The 21,318-nt window shown below is 34.3% G+C and overlaps 1 protein-coding gene across 3 annotated transcripts in view; it reads left to right on the forward strand.

Annotated features, from left to right (window-relative positions):
- The window catches only part of PRDM15 (PR/SET domain 15), a 169,907-nt gene that overhangs the window by 33,806 nt on the left and 114,783 nt on the right, over window positions 1-21,318 (forward strand). For 2 of the 3 annotated variants that reach the window (XM_074300478.1, XM_074300476.1), the window contains exons 2-5: window positions 4,004-4,123; window positions 5,100-5,145; window positions 7,272-7,365; window positions 9,948-10,101. In XM_074300478.1, coding sequence (XP_074156579.1) covers window positions 5,109-5,145; window positions 7,272-7,365; window positions 9,948-10,101 — 285 coding nt within the window. In that variant the 5' untranslated portion in view covers window positions 4,004-4,123; window positions 5,100-5,108. The remainder of the gene's footprint in view (window positions 1-4,003; window positions 4,124-5,099; window positions 5,146-7,271; window positions 7,366-9,947; window positions 10,102-21,318) is intronic. The other variant, XM_074300477.1, reaches the window with a different exon arrangement.

Consider the following 21,318-nt stretch of genomic DNA (forward strand, 5'->3'; position numbering starts at 1 on the left):
TATATTATTGATACCTAAAGCAAGTAGTGTCAAAATAAAGAAAACTAATGACCAATTTCCTAATCAGTAATTATACAAATATTTAAGTATTAGCAGAGAGCTTACAGCAATATCTCACAAAGGTAATGTCCTATAACCAAACTGGATTTATACTAGAAGTGCAGGGTCATTCAATATTAGAAAAAGCATAAACTAGGTGGCGCAGTGGATAAAGCACCAGCCTTGAAGTCTGAAAGACCAGAGTTCAAATCTGGTCTCAGACACCTAACACTAACCTAGCTGTGTGACCCTGGGCAAGACACTTCATTCCAAATGTTTCAGGGGAAAAAAAGAAAAGGTATAAACCTTTCAGTAACAATAAAAAGTCAGATTAGTATTTCAATGCATGAAGAAAAGACTTTTCACAAAATACAACACTTATTTCTGTTCAAAGGAACAGCAAGCAGTGGAATAAGCAGCTTTCATTAAAATGATAAGTTATATCTATCTAAAACCAAGAACAAGTATTCTTTTAATTGGGATAAGCTAGGATCCTTTCCAATAAGATTAGAGGAAAGGAACTCCGTGATGACCATTTTTATTCATTATTATAGTCTATATGTTAGCTTTATCAAGACAACAAAAAAATTAAATGAATCTCATTAGTCAAAGCAGTATCAAAACTATTATTTTTTGCATTTGATAGGATGACTTCCCTAGGGAACCCTAATGAGTTAGGTAAAATCAGCACAGCTGCAAAACATAAAATAAAACCATAGAAAACATTAACATTTCTGTGAATCCCCGCCCACCCTCCCCTTTGCAGGAAAGGTTAGAAATTAGAGATTCAATTTAAGTATTGATATTATCAAATATTTGGGAGTCTATCTCCAACACATAGGAGCTATCTGAGCATAATTACAAAACTCTTTACAAAAATACAGATTGAAATAAATAACAGAAATAAATTGTTCATTGGTAAACCAAGTCAATATGATTAAAATGAAAATACTAAATTACTTCTTCAGTATTATACCAATCAGACAGTCAAAGAATTGCTTTATAGAACTTGTAAAAAGAATGACAAATTAATATGGAGGAACAGAAGGTCAAGGATATCAATACAAATAGTTGGAAGGGGACCTTTCAAAACTAGATCTCAAAATACATTATAAAACTATAATTCATACTGGTTAGGAAATAGAAAATAGGAAAAAATAGGAAATAGAAAAGTTGGTCAGTGAAATATATTATGTACATATTATACTGAAGAAAATGAACATCGTATCAAAGTATATTATGAACCTGAGGTTCCCAGCTGTTGAAGCAAGAATTCATTACTTGATAAAAATTGTCCAAGAAACTGGAAAGCAGTCTGGCAAGTCTAGTTATAAACCAACATATTAAACATATAAGCACCAAATAGGTTCTTGATTTATGTGTAAAGGATAAAATCATAAGCAAATTAGTAAGGCAGATAGAAATTATCTTTCAGATATCTCAATAGAGGAAGAGTTCATGACCAAATGATATCAGCTCACATTTATCAAATTGGTTAACACGAGATAAAAGGAAAATGGCAGATGACCTTAAAGAGACTAGCAATAAAGAGAGGAGAAATTTGGTAAAATAGCACGGAAGGATGAATCAAATGAGGGTTTTTTTGAGGATCCAGCTTTTTTTGTTGTTTTTGTTTTAATTTTCATATTATATATATTACTTATAATTTTGATAGAGCAAAATTAAACCTCTATATTCACTATATTACATTAATATATCACGATCACATAAAACTGTAATAAATGCAACCATAGAGATAAAACCATTGTGTATGTATATGTGTACACTTCCCAAAGGTATTTTTGATTGTAGAAAGCATGTCCTATATAGAATGGATTAAAAAAAATCACAAAATGTTACAAGCTCTCAGAGGCCTTCTCATCAAGCACATCTCTGAGCATGAATCTTCTTTACATGGAATGGCATTTTTCCTCTCCCCAAGTCTGTGGACTTAAATCCATAGACTACTGGGAGGGAGGAAGTAAACCATGACACTAAAGGTCATAAACCTCATTTCTGAATTAAAATCTTTATTTTACAAATGAGAAAAAGAAGATCCAGAGAAATTAAGTGATTTGGCCACTTACCAAATAAGTAGCAAATCCAAAATTTGAATCCACATATGACTTGGAATCATTTTTGTGATATTGTGATGCAATTCAATTATGGTAAAAAAAAAAAATTTCTGTTTTTATGGATTAATAAAACTTTCTACTCAAAGTTTGCAGTTTTTAAAAATGATTAAGAAACAAAATTCAAATTAAACATTAATAATGAAATGATCTCAAGGTTGTAAAAAGATAAAATGGGAGAATTATGGGAAAATGGTGGTGTATTGGGAAATATAGGAACCCAGATTTCCTGCAAACACTCCAATAAAGATTAAAAATACACCAGTTAAAAAAGAAATAGTGACAAATTACTTTTAGATTATATTAGTCAACCCATTCATACACAGAAAGAGCACTACGATCCTGGAGAACTCTGAAGTAGATAAGCTAGGGTACTTTTGTAGAGCAAAACAATTATGGGCAACTGAAGATGGATTCCAAGAAAAGTTCAGTATGGGAGAAGGGCCCCAAGGCTTGAGATAACCCTAAGGCCCCATACTGGGACCCAGTTTAGGAGTATCCCTAGACTTTAATAGCAGAAGGCTAAAAGTCCCAAGCAGAGTTTAACACATAGGGACTGCCATGGAACCTGTGACAAGGGAACTTAGAAGTAGTGTAGCTCCTGAGCCCAGCAGCTGTAGAATAGAAGGACCCCAAGTAGAGTATAATGCTGGATATGCCCTTTAGTAAGAGCTCAACCAGGAGAATGTCAGAGAGTTTAGCAATAGGTAGCCCCAAGCAGAGCACAACTCAGTTGTAGCCTAGAACACTATAGAAAGAACAGTGGCAAGAGATAGGAGAAGATTCTTGCCAGGGGCCTGGGTTAGACCCATTGTGAGGGTGACCCAGAGGAATCCTTGGAGCAACTAGAGAAAAAAGCCTCAGCCTCAGCTCCTCCAAGCCCTTACTATAGTCAAGATGAGTCCCTGAACAACATCCAACAGTAATCCAACTTTACATCTAAGCAATCTAAGTCTGATCGCAGCAAGAAACAAGGCCAAACAGTTCATACAGAAGAAAGAACTGAAATTTGGTCATTGTATTCAGATCCAGGCAGGGCCAGTCGGTACCATTAAGGACTAAAGGAGCAGAGCCCTCTTAAAATGCAAGTCCCTCAGCTTTGAGCAAGCCAATGAAAATATCTACTACTATGAGGAAATAACTTAGACTGCAAGAAGTCTAGGGACTGAGAAAGAGAATAATCCCCACAAGTCCAAGTCCTGGCTCACACAATTCAAAGAATCCTATAATGAGGATATATAATAATCATGAGGATTATAAGAGTGCCTGAAAGAAATGAAGCAATTCAATAGCTAGGAAGAACATGTCAGGGAGAATTGAGACCTTGGAACAAATGGTAGAAAACCTCACTGAATTTAGACCATTCTTAAAAAGGCAAAACAGGAAAAACCTTACTGAGACAGCAAGAAATCTTAAAATCAAAAGGTTGAAAAAACAAGAAAACACAAGAATATAATTAAAATCTAATAAAGTAGAAAAATGGTTAAGAGGCGATATCTAAGAATTCTTTCATCTGAAAATTATAATTTAAAAAAATCTCAAACCATCTTTCAAGGAATGATTGAAGCTATACATTTTTAGACGTAGTCAAGGTGAAAAAAATTTTTGAGGTAATTTGTCCATATTTGTTTTAAAAATTTTTAATTACTCACTTGATGGGGCAGAGATAGGGAGATATAATAAATGCCTATAAAATAAATAGGGGCAGCTAGGTAATATAGTGGATAGAGTGCCAGATCTAGAATCAGAAAGATTTATCTTCCTGAATTCAAATCTGGCCTCAGATCCTAGCATTGTAACCTTGGATTAGTCATTTAACCCTTTTTACTTAGGTTTCTTCATCTATAAAATGAGCTGAAGAAGGAAATGGCAAACCACACCAGCACCTTTGCCAAGAAAACCCCAAGTGAGATCACAAAAAGTCGAATGTGACTGAACAACAGACAGAATAGGTAAATGAATAAATTATTTAAAGTAATCATGTGATATTTAAAAGCGTTGTTTATTAGGAAAGGAGTTGAGTGTGGACAAAATCAAATGCTATATCAGTTTTGGAGGCAAGAAGGACTCAACATTCAACTTCTTCCTGTCTCATCTACAAAAATGCTAATAATCATAACACCTTCTAGGGTTGTTCAGAAAATAATATTTGCAAAGTATGTTGGAGAATTTTCTTCACAAAGGGGAAGTCTAATGAATGACTGGTTCAAAGAGGATGCTAAACTAAAAGCAAAGAAATATATTAACATGCTAAGATTTGGTTTTTATAACATTTCACACCACTTAAGGTAAACAATCAATTTTCTGATAACTTAGGATAGATAAGTGATACCTTTCACTGAAGAAGCATAGATAGAAAAAGTAAATCTTTCAAAGAAAAGGGAGGGGGCGACTTCTAGAGAAATATTTACTTTGCAAATGGTAGGATTTGTTATCAGAGTGAGTAGAAAGGACGGGACTCCTACCTCAAGGACAGGAGAGAAGAACTGGTGACTAATACTTTGAACATTTGTGAAGGACAAAATTTTAGGGTCAAAATAACCATTTAGACTGGATTTCAGGTGTCACTTATCCGAGAAAAAGAAATAGTTTCAAGAAAAATAATTTTTAAATTTCCTCTTTTTCTGTCTTTGCTGTAGTTTATTATTATTATATACAATCTACATTACACATAATTAATTATAATTATAAATTATATTTTATTATATTTCTTCAGTAGCAGTTGTGAATTATTATTAGATTAAATGGTTGGGGTACCTATATTGTTAGTCTAAAAAAAGTTACAGAATTATTCTGTTTTCTGTTTTTCCTAAGAAGTTGTTTACAAACTTTAAAGCACCCTAATTTCCACAAGCTATCCAAAGATCCCTTCAAAATGTCATTTTCATTGGTATTAATTGATTCCTCCTTTTTTTTTTGTTTTGACAGGTTTCAGAAATGGCTGAAGATGGCAGTGATGAAACCATGTTTATTTGTGAGTGTTCTCATATGAAAGAGTAGTGAAATGTCTCAAATATAGAGAGAACTCTATAAGTTTATAACAATTTATAAACATACAGGTCATTCTAAAAATTTTTTTGACCCAATGGTCAAAAGATATGAACAAGCAGTTTTCAGATGAAATCAAAGCTATAGTCTTGAAAAAAATGCTTTTAATCACTACTGATTAGAGAAATGAAAATTGAAACAACTCTGAGATAACACATCTATCAGATGGGCTAATATGACAGAAAAGGAAAATGATAAATATTGGACGGGATATAGGGAAATTGTTATGCTCTGATGCATTGTTGGAGTTATAAACGGATCCAACCATTCTGGGGAGCAATTTCAAACTATGTCCAAAAGGCTATAAAACTGCATACCCTTTGATGGTGCAATAGTAGCACTAGGTCTATATCAAAGAGAGTTTTTTTGTTTTTGTTTTTTTTAAGAGGAAAAGAATTTATGTGTATAAAAATATTTATAAATGCTCTTTTTATATTGGTAAAGAATTGGAAATTGAGTGGATGCCTATCAATTGGGGAATGGCTAAACAAGTTGTGGTATGATTGTAATGGAGTATTATTTTGCTATAAGAAATGACAAGCAGGATGCTTTCAGAAAAATCTGGGAAGGCTTAAATGAACTGATACAAAGTGAAGTGAATAGAACCAGAACATTGTACACAGTGACAACAACATTGTACAATGATCAATTGTGAAGGACTTGGCTACTCTTAATAGTACAATGATCCAAGGCATTTCCAAAGGTATGATGAAAAATGCTATCCTCCAGAGAAAGAACTGATGAATCTAAATTCAGATTGAAGCCTACTTTCTTTTTTACTTATTTGAAAATATTTTTCTTGTTTTTTTTTTTTTTTTTTTTTTTTTTTTTTTTGGGGGGGGGGAGGTCTGTATTTTTTTTTCACAATGTGACTAATAACCTATATCAAATTGCTTCCCTTCTCAAAGAATGGGTAAGGGAGGGAAAGAATTAGGATTTCAAAATTAAAAAAAAAAAAAAGATTATTTTTTGCATGTAATTGGAAAAATTATTTTCAAAAACAAAATAATATTGCAATGCACTTTTGATCATGTAAAACTATGAGAGATTTTTTTTTAATATGAAAAAGTATTTTCTGAAAATACAGGTAGGTTTTTTTAGGGAGTGAGGAAAGCTACAAGAAACCTATAATAGCTTTAAATAGTTTCACATGCTAAATGAGGAAAATTGTATAATAATAGTTTTAGCATAACAGACTTTTTACAATCTTCCTGTAAATAGAATTTTGTACTTATAGACACTGATGTGACACCAGAAACAAAAAATATTTTACATTTATAACTAAGGAATTGAAATTGCAGGCTTTTTTTAAAATTAATTTTATAATTATAAATTTTTTTTGACAGTATATATGCATGAGCAATTCCCTTATAACATTATCCCTTGTATTCATCTTTCCAAATTCTTCCCTCCCTCCCTCCACTCCCATCCCCTAGATGACAGGCAATCCCATACATCTTACATGTGCCACAGCACAACCTAGATACAATATATGTGTGCAAGTCCAATTTTCTTGTTGCACGTTAAGTATCGGTTTCCAAAGGTATAAGTAATCTGGGTAGATAGACAGTAGTGCTAATATTTTACATTCACTTCCCAGTGTTTCTTTTCTGGGTGGAGTTGTCTCTGTTCTTCATTGTTCAGCTGGAAGTGAGTTGGATCTTCTTTATGTTGAAGATATCCACTTCCATCAGAATACATCTCCATACAGTATTGTTGTTCAAGTGCACAGCGATCCTCTGGTTCAATTGCAGACTTTTTTGTGTGTTTCCTTTCCTCCCTTTGGAATAAATTTTAATTTTTCAAAGAAATGACTACAAATGATTTATAGGTAATTCTTTAGAGAATGTTTTATATTTATAGAGTAGAATATGTAAGATATATTTTACTTGATCAAATGAGTCATATGTTTTGTTTATTTTGGTGATCTGAATACTCATTCACTGAGGTAACAAGTTTGTTATAGCATTAATTAAGATTTTCTGGCAGTCTAGTTGAATTATAGGTAACCATGAATGCTGCTTTTGAAGAGATCTATTTGTCTGTTTGCAGGGTGTGAAGACTGTGGTCAGTATCATGATTCAGAATGTCCAGAATTGGGCCCAGTGGTGATGGTAAAAGACTCTTTTGTATTGAGCAGGGCAAGGTGAGGCACTTCAGTGAGTTATTTATTTTATGTATGTGTGTTTACATTACATGTATACAATACATATATGCATAAATAGTTTTAAAATCTCTTTTTCCTGTTTTCCTAGTTTTGTCAATGTAACAACTGTAGTGAGATAGCAAAGACTTATGTTTTCCAAAAAGAAAGAATCAGTTATATACAAGTTTTAAACAGAGCAATTAGAGATATAATTTTGCTCAAAATTTCTAAAAGGCATAAATTATTTTCATCATAGTATGACTTGAACAGTTTTTTGCCATGATAAGGAAAGATATAATTCAATTTTTCTACAGTGAGCTGATTTTATTTATGCCAGTTTTTTTCCTCCTTTAAAATTTCACAAAAGTACCAGGATATCAGTGACATGACTGGTTAGATAACAACATATAACATAGTGCTAATAATGATATAGTGGTAATGAATTCAGATCATTGAAATCTGTTAATTTTGGTATATAGTATTCTGTGAGTGCAAATTACAACCTTAACTTAGACCAGATATTTTCTTTTTTTCTTTTTTTTTTTTTCCCTGAGGCTGGGATTAAGTGACTTGCCAGGGTCACACAGCTAGGAAGTGTTAAGTGTCTGAGACCAGATTTGAACTCAGGTCCTCCTGAATTCAAGGCTGGGGCTCTATCCACTGCGCCACCTAACTGCCCTGATTTTATTATTTCTTGATGTATTATGAAGTCATTAGCTTCCCCTTTCCCCATTCTAAGTTTTTTGGATCTTTTTCTAATAAATATAAATATAAAAAATATAAATTTATAATTTTCTTGATTTTTCTTACTTTACTATTTTTTCCCCAATTTTTCCTCAACGTCTTATATTTGATTTTTAAAGTCCTTTTTAAACTCAAGAATTCTTTGGGACTTGTAAATATTTACATATTTCTCTGATTCTTTACAGGTACTTTGTTTCATTGTCTTCTAAGTTTGAAACTGATCTTTATCATCATAGTAGTTTGTCTGTAGTCAGGTTTTTTACTCTTCTATTTATTTTTTCAATGGCCTATTTCTTAGTTTATGTATATTATAATATATAATATATTTATATATACATATATATAATGTAATATAGTTATATTATGACATATTATTTGTATAATATAATTATATATTATGTTTATGTTATTAAATATAATTTATCTATAAATTATATATAATTTATCCTATTTATTACTACATTCTTAGTTTATATTAGTTATATTATAATCCTTATATTAGGGTTAGGCTCTGCTTCTGGGATATGGGGGATATTATCTTTGCTTTAGGCTTTTTGGTGCTGTTGTATTCTGAGCTTTATCTGGGAATCTTTGACTTTTGTTTTTTCTAGTATTCTGTGATTTAAGGTCAGGGGTGATTACTGCTTTTCTAGCTCATGCCTTGGTCTGTGAGTGAGCTGTTATCAGGGCACCCAGTACTGTTGTCACATTAAAAGCTCTTGCCCCCTGTATTCCCCTCTGTTTGTAAGTGTTAGTTCACCCCTCTGCCCTGGAACTGAAATCAGAGACTCTGCTCTTCTGAGAGTGAAGACAGCCAGCACGGCCCCTACTTTTGCACTGTACTCCCCTGTGCATGCTCATTCCTCCTCTTGCAGCCACGGCTTAGGACTGATTCTGCTCAATGCCTAGAGCTTGCATCTAGAGCCAGCAGAGCCCTGTTCTCTTCCTCCTCCCCTCCCCTGCCAGCCAAGTCTTTCCCTGATCAGCTGCTAGACCTTTATACTGTGCATAGGGTGAAAGTTCTAGAAAATTTACTTGGCATCTGTACTTCATTCTGGCCAGACTACCACCCCAGAAAGTCACAACTTTCCAAGTTTTCTTAGGCTCTATAACTGCCTGATCTTATCAATTATTTCTGCCATTCTAAAATTCACTTTGAGGAGTCATTTTAAGTTATTGGGGTTAGAGGGGGAAAAAAGGGGTTTGGGTGAGCCAGCCCAGTTTCCTATCTTACGCAGCCATCTTCTCACTTAATGTTTTCTTATATATTGCTTACAAGGGCTAAGGGATTTGTGCACTATTCTGCACTTTTTATAATTTCTTGACTTGCATGACTAATAAAACAACTGTACTGTCCATCAATTATCCTTTTCTCTAACATTTGAACATCCTTTCTAGTCACATAATTACTTTCTTAGCATCTTTTATACTATGTCCTGACAGATCAGTCATATAGATTGTACACTCAGGTGCATTGTTAAGCCCCCCCCCCCCAAATTCTTTTTGGTAAAATTTATTTAGAATGCTGACATCTACACCAGAATATATTAATCAAGATGTAAAAATAATGGTAATTATCATTTAAGCTCTTATTTAACATTTATTTGGAGTTCATTATTAACTAATGATTACATTATTAACTAATGATTACAAAGAAAGACTATAAAGTAACTAATGATTACAAAGAACTATGGGAATGACAAATTAAGAACCAATAATGACTACAAAATAACTAAGAGAAATTTCAGTTTTAAGATAAGCTTTTTGATTTTCAGTCAAAAATTTCATTGAATTAAGTGCCATCTGGGGTCCATGTTTCTGTTTTGTTTCATTTTTAGATCATCTCTTCCTTCTAACTTAGAGATCAAACAATTAGGAGATGGAACTGAAGGAGTATTTGCAATAACTCAGTTGGTCAAACGAACACAGTTTGGTCCATTTGAATCCAGAAGAGTTGCCAAATGGGAGAAGGAATCTGCTTTTCCACTGAAGGTATGAAATCACTAGACATGAGATATTTTTGTTTGTATAGTCTCTATCCTCTATAAACATAAAGGAATTTTACTGATTTTTATAAATTTAATGATGTCTCTGAACATTACATGATATCATTTTAAATTCATTTTTCAATTTTTTCCCAGTTTTTATTAAATAAAAGTTAAAAGTTTTGGCACAAAAAAATCCAACATAACCAAAATTAGAATGGAAGCGGAGTGAAAAAAAAATCTTTGTACCAAGTTTCTTCAGTAAAGTATTAAAAAAATTTTTTTATAGGAAATTGATTCAAATTTATATGAATTGCTATTCCCTAATTGATAAATGGTCAAGCCCTATGATCTTGTTTCTTAGAAAATACTTCCTTATTTAAAATATACCTTTTTGCCAGAATGATATCAGATATAAACATTTTTCGTTATTATTTCATTACTTTCCTTGAATGTTATATGTACTGGATGACCATAAAACAGTGTTTTTATTTTATGCTTTTGCAGGTTAAATTCTTAATGTGTTTTTATTTTGTGAGCATGTACACATATTATATCATGGTAATAAATATTTGTATGCCAGACATCATGCTAAGTGTTTTAATTGATCCTCACAACAACCATGGGAGGTAGATTCTCATTTTTCATTTGAGGAAACTGAGTTAAGAAGTTAAGTGAATTACCCAGAGCCACATATCTTATAAGTTTCTGAGGCTGGATTTGAACTTAGATCTTCCTGCGTCCAGGTCTCAGTACTAGTAGGTAATTTTGTATTGAGTCTTCTTCAATTTCTCTCTCATGTTCATTTTTGTCCTTTGTTTACATTTCAGAATAACAGGTAATTATTTGGTTTTGAATAGTTTAGAACCACATAAGAAGACCCAGGAGCTTTTCCCTGAGAACATATTTACTCTCTTAATGTTTGTTGAGTTACATAACTGCCCTATCCTCAGCAGAGGATTGAGTTCAGTATGAGTTTCTGTGAATTATTGCTAATTTAAATTCTAATCATTCTATACCAGTTTTCTCTCCAAACTTCAACCTAGGGATTCATTAATAAGGTTTAAGTCACCATAGATAAAGCACCTACTGTGTGCTAAGCATTATACTAGGCATTAGAATAGAGATTATACTAGGATACAAAATAAAAAATGAAATAGTTCTTGGGTGAATTTATATTCTAAGAGTGTGGGAAGCAGGAAAGGACAGATTTAATTCTGAAAAATAAGCAAATATAAAATTCAAAATATTTTCAAGAGAGAGAAAGTATTAATACCTGAAGAGAGTTGTGGGCGATAGAAAAGGCTTTGCATGAGTAGTGACTTTGAAGAATTCTGTAAGGTAAAGATGTACAGTTCAGATGTGAAGGTAGAATACCTGGCATGAAAATTTGATTGGGAAAAAAAGTACATGGAGGGGAACAAAATGGAATTAAATTGCAAAAATAGATGGGACCCTACTAAAGGGAGGGTCTTAAATAGTAGACTGAAGAGTTTTTATTCTATCATTGAGGCACCAAGGAATTATTACATGTAGGGAGTAAAAATCTAGGCTAGAGAATAGTTCCTGTTCCCAAAGAATTCACATTCTGAATGGAAAAGCAGTAATAGGTAAATACCTGGTATATAAAGTGTAGATAGAAGGTAAGAGGGAAATTAATAGCAGCTGGCAGAACCATTTTAGGAGACATTTTGAGCTGAGTCCCTGGGAAGCTAGGGAATATTAGGGTTGCAGGGGAGGGAATAGAACTTTTCTCCCATGGGATTCACTCAGTGCAAATGTCCCAAGATGAGATATGTAATGTATTGTGGGAAGAACAGCAAATAGATGTGTAGTCAGATCAGTGTCTGGGAGGGTAGGTGGGGAGGTGGGTAAAGTGGAAAGGAAGATGATTTTGCATTCATGGGAGATGGGGAAGGAGGAAGAAAAAGTAATAAGAATACTGGAAAAATTAAAAGGGGCCAGGTTGTGTATGTGCCAAACAGGATTTTGCATTTTGATCATGAGGGTAATAGGGAGCCCCCTAGATCTCCTTGATCAGAGAAGTTAACATAGTCACACCTACATTGTAGAAAAACAACTTAGCAGTTGAATAGAAGATAAACTGAAGTGTTGAAAGATTTGAGACTGGGAGACCAGCTTGAAGTCTGTTGCAGTAGTTCTGGAGAGGATGATAAGGGTTTGCACTAAGGTAATAGCTGTGTGAATAGGGTTTATGTACAAGATATGTTGGTTCTGGGAACTTCTCTTTAAAAATTTTTAGGGTTTCTAATTCTGCTTCCCCCATTATGCCCAAAACTAGCTTTCATAGTCTTAAGTGGAGCTATTATTCCATCAATCTGGGTATTTTTTTTAATGTTACAGATTATAATATATCTGTACCATATTATCTTTTGAAATTTTCATTTATAGACTTCCAAAAATTCTTCTCCAGAACAATGGAGACCTTTTTTTGTTGTTGTTCTTTTAATATTATGTGGTCACTTGTAGTGTCCTTAACTGTATATTTCTTAACCTTTGCCTTTATCACATGACTAATCTACCTCTCTGATCATACATTTTCTAGATGTTATGTTTTATTCCAATTCTTGTGTACAATCATTATTGGTAAAAATGTTTGCTGCCTCTCTATACCCAACATGCATCTCTTTTTTGCTTTTGGGTCTGAAAAAGACCTGAATGCAAACTTGTTATGAGTAAACACTTGATATGGTAGACAAAATAGGTAATGGAACATCAGGCCAAATTAAGAAAGGCATAGTGGCCAGGACTAAGAAGGTGATCCTTTTGCTCTACCTTACCTTGGTGAGACTATATCTGCAATATTATGTTCTATTTGGGCTGCCAGATTGTAGGAAAAACATTGATGAGCTGGAGGGTATTCAGAAGAAGGCAGTCAGAACAATGACAAAATTGGAAATATTCACCCCAGAGAAGACTTGGGGAAACATGATAGCTTTCATCAGATATGTAAAAACCTCATGTGGAAGAGGCATTAGATTAGTGACCCCAGTGGAAGAAATTATATCCATTCATAGGTGAATATTATAAAGGCAAATATAAGTTAAATATGAAGAAAAGCTTCCTAACAATTAAAACTGTTCAAAATGGCTTACCATAGGAAGGAGTGCTGTTACATACCATACTCCTATCTCCCCCATTCCATTACATGAGACTGAATGATTATTTGTTGAGGACATTGTAGATATCATTCATCTTCATAATAATGGGTATAGTGAAGTGACTTTTGGATTCTTTCTAATTTAGATAGTCTGATTCTGAGAGCATGGTATGTCATGGTTTGTAGACATGATGTTTAAAAAGATGGATTTTGGGGTTAGGAAGCAATTTAAGATTACTGAAAATGCTAAACATTTTCTCAGATTAATCTATCCTTCTTTTTTCATTTCTGCTCAACACACTATATATAATCAATGCCATTCCATTTAAGATAGGTATACTGTTAAATTCACTCAGTAAGCTCCTGTATGCCATATGTAATCTGAATATTTTTCTTATATTTGAGGTTTTCTGTGTTTATTGTTAGGCCAATTTCCTTAGAATGGTTATGAATTTTGTTAAGTAGTAGAATGTGCTGAGCCTAATTCATCTTGGTCCCCTGGATGTTTAGGTTCATTACTAAAATAGATAAAGGCACCAGCCATGACACTATGGCTTTGGGCTACTCGAAAGCTATTGATAACTAGAAACTGCTGGACCAATCAAGTCTTGGGAATATCTTTCTTAGCTATTCAGTTAAGAACTAGCTTAACATCTTACTATGTCCCACTTCTTGATGCAAGGTCCTGAAGGAAATTTTGAGAAATTTTCATCATTTAAATGGAGTAGGGCCCCAACTATATAACCTTAATCTCAGGAATATCCATCAGTACTAAAGGAAAAAGAGGAAAAAATACTAAATTAGGAACATAGGGAAAACACAACAAACAAAAACTTTAATGACACATTCTAAATGAGTGACTAAATGTGGAAGGAAATTAAAACCAAAAGCTTTGCCTCCCTACTTTCAGAGAACCATATCCTATAACTCAATGGTAAGTATTGTTAAATATTCACAAGTCACTTTGGATATCTTGATGTAAAGTAGCAACAATGAAGAGTAATAATGAGAGGAATGTCTGAGATATAGAATAGATAACTTTTTCATCACAGCTAAGGTCATTTGTAAAGAAATACCTAAGAGGTCATTATGCTTTTGCATATATATTGTCCTAGTACCAGTATTTATAATAAGACCAGCTATGTAACAACCTCTCAATATAGCTTAGTCCAACAGCTAGAAATTGTCCCTAGGAGCCCAAAGAGGAAATACCAGATTCCTGCCATTTAAGATACCTCTAGTGAGGACTACTTCCTTCTCTCACAGGAGTTGGATAAGAACTCTTATTGTCTTTTATCCAAAATTCAAGATTATCAAATCAATAAGACAAGCTCCTTTATTCCAAGGAAATATACACACATTATAATTATGATCCAGTGATTTCACACATATCCCTGTGCTATTAGAAAGCAAGGCATCTTCCTGATTGTATCACTCAATTCTCCCAATCCCTTTCTTGAAGTACTTGTCCAAACTATCCTAGAGAAAACTTTTGATACTAGGCTAGTAAGGGGAACCTGAACTGGGCATTTAGACCCTTCTGTGGGAGGAACATTGGGGCTTGCATGACTCTGCATTGGGAAAGGAGGAAGGAAAGACCAGAGGGGAGCTATATTTAAAATCTTTATTTTTCTGGAGATTGAATCCAAGAAACTCCCAAACTAGAGAACCCTTCCCTTTCTTAAGGTAGCATTGATTTATTATTGACATGACTTCTGAAAAGTTGGACAATTGACCTTATTATCAGTCAGGGACATAATGTCATTCAGTCAGTAAACATTTATTAAGTGCCAGCCCAGAGCAACTTGGTGATACAGTGGATAGAGTACTGAGCCTAAAGACAGGAAGACTTATCTTCTTGAGTTTATATCTAACTTTTGGCATCTACTGCCTGTGTGATCCTAGGCAAGCCACGTTATCTGGTTTGCTTTGATTTTCTCATTTATACGATGAGCTAGAAAAGGAAATGGCAAATAGCTCCAATATCCTCAGCAAGAAAACCCCAAATGAGGTCACAAATAGCTGGACATGATTGAAAAAAAATGACTTAAAAAATACGTGCCAGGTATTGTGTTAAGTGCTAAGGATACAAATAAAAGGCAAAGGTAATCCCTGCCCTTGAGAAAGTCACAATTTAATGAGAGAGATGTCAAATAAATATGTACAAATATACAGAGTAGGAAATAATTAAGAGGACTTATGTGAGACTTCCTGGAAGTAAAATTTTAGCTAGCTTAAAGGAAACCAGTAAATAGGGATGGGAAAGGAGAGTATCCCAAGCATCAGGGGAGGCAGAGAATACTTGGAGCTGAGAGATAGAATGTCTTGTTTATAAAATGGCAAGAAGACCAATAGCAGTGGATTGAAGACTATACAAAAAAAGAAAAAGAAAAGAAAGGGTGGAGAAGACTAAGTTATGAAAGGTTTCGAATGTCAAACAGAGCGTTTTGTAGTTGATCCAGGTGTGGTAATAGGGAGCCAGTGGAATTTATTGAGGAGCCTTTAAAAAAACCTTGATGGCTGAGTGGAATATGAATTGAAGTGTTGCAAGGTAGGCAAACCTACTGGCAAGCTACTACAATAGTACTGGTGTGAGGTGATGAAAACCTGCACTTGGTAGTATCAGAGAAGAAAATTTGGCATATTTGAGAGATGTTGCAAAAGTAAAACTGAGAATCCTTGGCAACAGATTGGATATTGATTGTAATAAATAGTGAGGAAGTGGGGGGATACCTATATTGTAAGCCTGAGGGACTGGAGAATATATTGTCTTCTACAGTAATGGAGGAAGGAGGGAAGGAATAAGGGGAAATATAATGAGTTCTGTTTTAAACATATTAAGTTTAACTGGATATCCAGTTTAAGTTGTCTGAAAAGCAGTTGGAGATGGGTGATTGGAAGTCAAAAGAGAGATTAGGGCAGCGAGGTGGCTCAGTGGATAGAGTGTTGGGTCTGGAGTCAGGAAGACGCCTTTTCCTAAATTCAAATCTGACTCAGACACTCACTAGCAGTGGGACCCTGGTCAAGTCATTTAATCCTGTTTGCCTCAAGTTTCCTCATTTGTAAAATCAGCTAGAGAAGGAAATGGTCAACCATTCTAATACTTTTGCCAAGAAAACACTAAAAGGGGTCATAAAGAGTTGGACACAACTGAATGTTGTCTAAAGTATAGATTGGGGCAGGGAAGGTAAATTTAAGCATCACCAGCATAATGACAGTAATTAAATCCATGTTGAGTGAGGTCAACAAAGAAAACAATATAGAGGGAGAGAAAAGATGGCCTGTGACAGAATCCGGAGGGACAGTAATGATTAGACAATTTGTAAGAAAATCTAGCAGAGGAAAAAGTAGAGTAGCTGGACAAGTTAGAGGAGAACCAGAGAGAGTGATGTCTCAAAAGGCAGTGGTCCTCAAACTTTTAAAATCGGGGACCAGTTCACTGTCCCTCAGACTATTGGAGGGCCGGACTATAGTAAAAACAAAAACTCACACTCTGTCTCTGCCCCTCAGCCCATTTGCCATAACCTGGAGGACTCAGCAGGCCGCATCTGGCCCACGGGCCGAAGTTTGAGAGCCCCTGGCCTAGAGAATAAGGCATATTAATGAAAAAGAGTGATTATTAAATGCTGCAGAAGGGGTGAGGAGAATGAGAATTGAGAAAAGGTCATTAGAATTGGCAACTAAGAGATGCTTGAGAGAGGGTTAAAAGAGTAGGAGGAAAGAAATTACAGGCACCTATTATATATGGTATTAATTAATAGAGCTAAGGAGATATCATACAAGTGTCACTTTCCCAGTTGAGGACCAGTAGAGGGTGTTAGATAAGGGCCACCTAACTCGGAAGCAATCAGGTTAGGATAGGAATAGCAGTTTTGTTTTTATTTACATGGATTCTGTTACCTTTACACAGCCCAACATGATTTCATGGTCCTCATGTCTAGTTTGGCAGAGGACCCACTGACCAAACTCTGCTGTTTTCATAATGATTTCAACCTAGTTGTTCAATTGAACAAAGATCATATGTCTCTGATGGCTGCTTATATTCCCCACGAATAACCATATGCAATAGGAAGCACTGGCAAAATTCTTTCATTGATCCTGATCCCAGAAGAAAGATCCCTTGATTGCATAGGTTCTAGACCACTTAGACAGACCTATAGTCACTACCCAGAAATTAGTATAGATAAATATTTTATTTTATCTATCTCTCAAGCAACTTTCACAAACCAAACATAGCTATAACTATGGTTCATTGAAAGGCTTTGCTTGTGTTCCATTCCTCAGAGTATATCCTGTTACCAGATTAATGGATGCCAAATTCTTCTCTTGTAGAGGACAGTTAGCCATCAGTGTATCAGGAAAAATGGTGCTTCTCAAGAACTAAATTCTCATTAGATGGGAACTAATTGGATTAAAGGAGGAGAGAAGATGTTTTCTTCGTTAGGTTTTGATTGATAAATACAAATCTCAGTGCAGGCTCTGCATGTTTGCCCCAACGAAGAACCTAAGCTTGGAGATGTGATAGACTTTATTTATTTATTTATTTTATTGATTTTAATATAACTTTTTTTTGATAGTACATCTGCATGGGTAATTTTTTACAACATTATCCCTTGCATTCACTTCTGTTCCAAATTCTACCCTCCTTCCCTCCACCCCCACCCCTAGATGGCAGGCAGATACATATAGATACAATATATGTGTGCAGAACCGAATTTCTTGTTGCACAGGAAGAGTTGGATTCAGAAGGTAAAAATAACCTGGGAAGAGAAACAAAAATGCAAACAGTTTACACTCATTTCCCAGTGTTCCTTCTCTGGGTGTAGCTGATTCCGTCCATCATTGATCAATTGGAATTGGATTAGCTCTTCTCTATGTTGAAGATATCCACTTCCATCAGAATACATCCTCATACAGTATCGTTGAAGTGTATAATGATGTGATAGACTTTAGATGAAGACCAGTATATGATTTTGAGTTACCAGATCAGTTTTTTTTTAAGGTCAAAGCATCTTGAGTAATTTATCTTCAGAAACCAAGGCAGTTTACTGAAAACAAGAACTCACAAGAGCCTCATTAAGGGAGTTGGCAACCTTCCCCCCACCTCCAATGTAGGTGTCCATGATAGTTTGATTGGAAACCTTCTTTGTCTAAAGTTATATTTAAGTCCTTTAGGCAGAGTCTCTTTGGAATCTCACTCATGGAGAGAATGCTCTGCCTGGGACCTTCCCAATTGGGACTTTGAAAGCTTTGACTCGAGATTTCCCAACTATTTGACTCAGGAGTTGGTGCTTTCCCGAATTGGTGATGTTTTTCTTTCAGTAGTCTTTCTTTTTGCTATTTTCTTCTCTTTGTAATATTACTATTGTGTTGTTGTAATTGTACTTTTCCAGTTTTATTGTAATCATTAAACTATCTTATTAAACTAAAAGTGATGATTTATTGCAGGAGCAGATCCAAACCATATAATCCCTTAATCAGACTGGTTTGAACAGGAGATCCAAGTCTGACAGAATTATAAGTTGTTAACAACACTAGGATCTAGACTATTATGATTTTGAATTTTTCATTTTCCATTATCACAATCATAATAGGCAATTCTGGACAAAGAGTGATATATGATCTTGTATGTTTAGTAGCAACTAGATCCTAGTTATTAGGTGAATAACTGCTTTTCTAAATTGGTATAATGAGTATATGCTATTGGAAACTTGTGGTTCCAAAAGCCTACAATTACTTATTTTGGTCACCCTTTGCTGCTTGTCAAAGGGTTCATTCATCCTGGTCTTTATGGACAGAGACTTCCAAAAACATGGGCTCTGTAGAGCCATAAGGGCACAGAATGAGAAATTTTTAAATGACTCAATTTAGATCCCGGATTGCAGCCTGTTTTTGGCACTATTCAAAAGAGGCATAAGTGAATAAGAGCAATCCATTAGGATACCTGGGAGGTGGGGAGAAAAATGTGATTTTTCTAAAATGTGAAAAATCTAATAGGTCTCATGGGAAAACAAATATCAGTTGCTTATAATGGATTTCTCCCGGAATTCTCTGGGTTTTTATCACCTACTGTATTTTCCAAATTTACCTAAAGTAAAGTTTTCTTCAGGTTGATTTCCTATCCCTTGTCCCTCATGTGGTCCACAATTAAATCTAAGACCTTTGCTCCTTGGCTTATTTAGTCCTGTTAACATTGTGTCACTAATGTATTATTGTATATGTAAGGCTTCACTTTCAGGTCTCTATTAGAAGATAACAGCAGAAAGAGAGCTCAGGTAATTTTGGAAAAGGATGGTAAAGATATATGGGATTCCTCAGGCTTCTAACTACTCAGGATTAGAAAAGAAAGCACTGGTGAAGTTAATTTACTCAAAAAGCTATGTTAGTGCTTGAGGCTACTAGGAAGCAGAGTCAGCAGTTAGGCACATGAGACTTAGACACTTTACAATCAAGTCTTAGGTCTAGCTTCCATGACTTTTAGCCTAACCTTATACTTGTTCAGTCATTTCAGTCATGTCCAGTTCTTTATGACCCCATTTGGCGTTTTCTTAGTAAAGATACTAAAGTGATTTTTGCTATTTTCTTGAGATGAAATCCAATTTTATCTGCAAACTGGAACATCAGCAATATCTGATGATCATTAAAGGATAAACTCTTCCATTTGGACTTTATTTAACACATTCCCCATGACTTTTGGTGAGCATGCCATGCATGCTTGATCTCTTAGTTGACAATGATAGACAAAGAATCATTGAAAAAAGCATCTTTGGGGCAGCTAGGTGGCACAGTAGATAGAGCACAGCCCTGAATTCAGGAGGACCAGAGTTCAAATTTGATCTCAGACACTTAACACTTCCTAGCTGTGTGACCCTGGGCAAGTCACTTAACCCCAACCTCAGGAAAAAAAAAAAAAAAGCATCTTTGATTGAATCTATTAGGAGATATTGTATAATCTTAATGTATGCATGAGAGATATTTTCTTGGAGCAAAGCTTCTTGGGATGCAATCTTTTCTCCAAAGTTAAAAGCTTCTTAAAAATAAAAAAAATAATAATATAAACAAAAAATTTTAAAAATATATATTATCTTGTTTTCTCTAATCCTTTCAGACAATGAAAGTATATGATCTACTAGAAATGTTATGCAGGATAGCCTCAGTGCATGTATAAATAATTCTCATAAAATTTTTATAGAACTGAAAAGGCATATGAATGAGTAATTATTATGTCTTCTCATTTTCTTTTAAAAAAAGATAAATATCTATAATTCTTTCCAATTATTGAGTATATACACTCCTAAATGAAAAATCATTTCTTTAATGCTTTCAGAAGCATAACCAGAATGGATTTCTTTTTATGTGTACTTCATTTAATTTGGCTGTTCTGTCTTATTTAATTTTTCCCCATGTTTTTTACATCATTTTCTGATATTCCCTTATCTACTTACCTACCCATCCACCAATACCAACCCACCAAGAAGTAAGGAAAATTGATGAACAAAAGCCTAGAATTCTGATGATGTAGGCCATATTCCATGCCCCAAACCCCTCTTATAAGAAGAGGTGTGATGTGTTAATTAAATTTTTCTTTGAAACCTAGTTTGTTCATTGCAGTTAATCTGGATTCAAGTGTTTTAGCATAATTTTTTTTTTTTTTGCTGAGGCAATTGAGGTTAAATGACTTGCCCGGGATCACATAGCTAGGAAGTGTTAAGTGTGAGGTCAGATTTGAATTCAGGTCCTCTTGACTTCAGGGCTGGTGCTCTAACCACTGTACCACCTAGCTGCCCCCTCTTTTAGAAATTAAAAAAATATTATGGTCTTTGCTTTTTATCATAGCATAAAAACCTAACCAAGTTTGTTTAAGTATATCATTCATCCTTTTTTGACACAGTCATTTTTATTATTTTAATTCTTTAATTAGTGGATACCTACTTTGTTGACAGTTTTTTAAATTGCCCTAAAGATTCCAGTTAGGAATATTTTATAGTGTATAGGATCTCTTTTTTCAACAAGTTTTTGTTTTTATTTAATCTTTTGTTTTGTTATCATATCTGAATGATTTCTTCCTGCCTCCTTTCAACAAAGAATGAAAATTAAAGAAGA

Source organism: Sminthopsis crassicaudata, chromosome 3 (assembly GCF_048593235.1).
Source record: "Sminthopsis crassicaudata isolate SCR6 chromosome 3, ASM4859323v1, whole genome shotgun sequence".
Taxonomy (NCBI): Eukaryota; Metazoa; Chordata; class Mammalia; order Dasyuromorphia; family Dasyuridae; genus Sminthopsis; species Sminthopsis crassicaudata.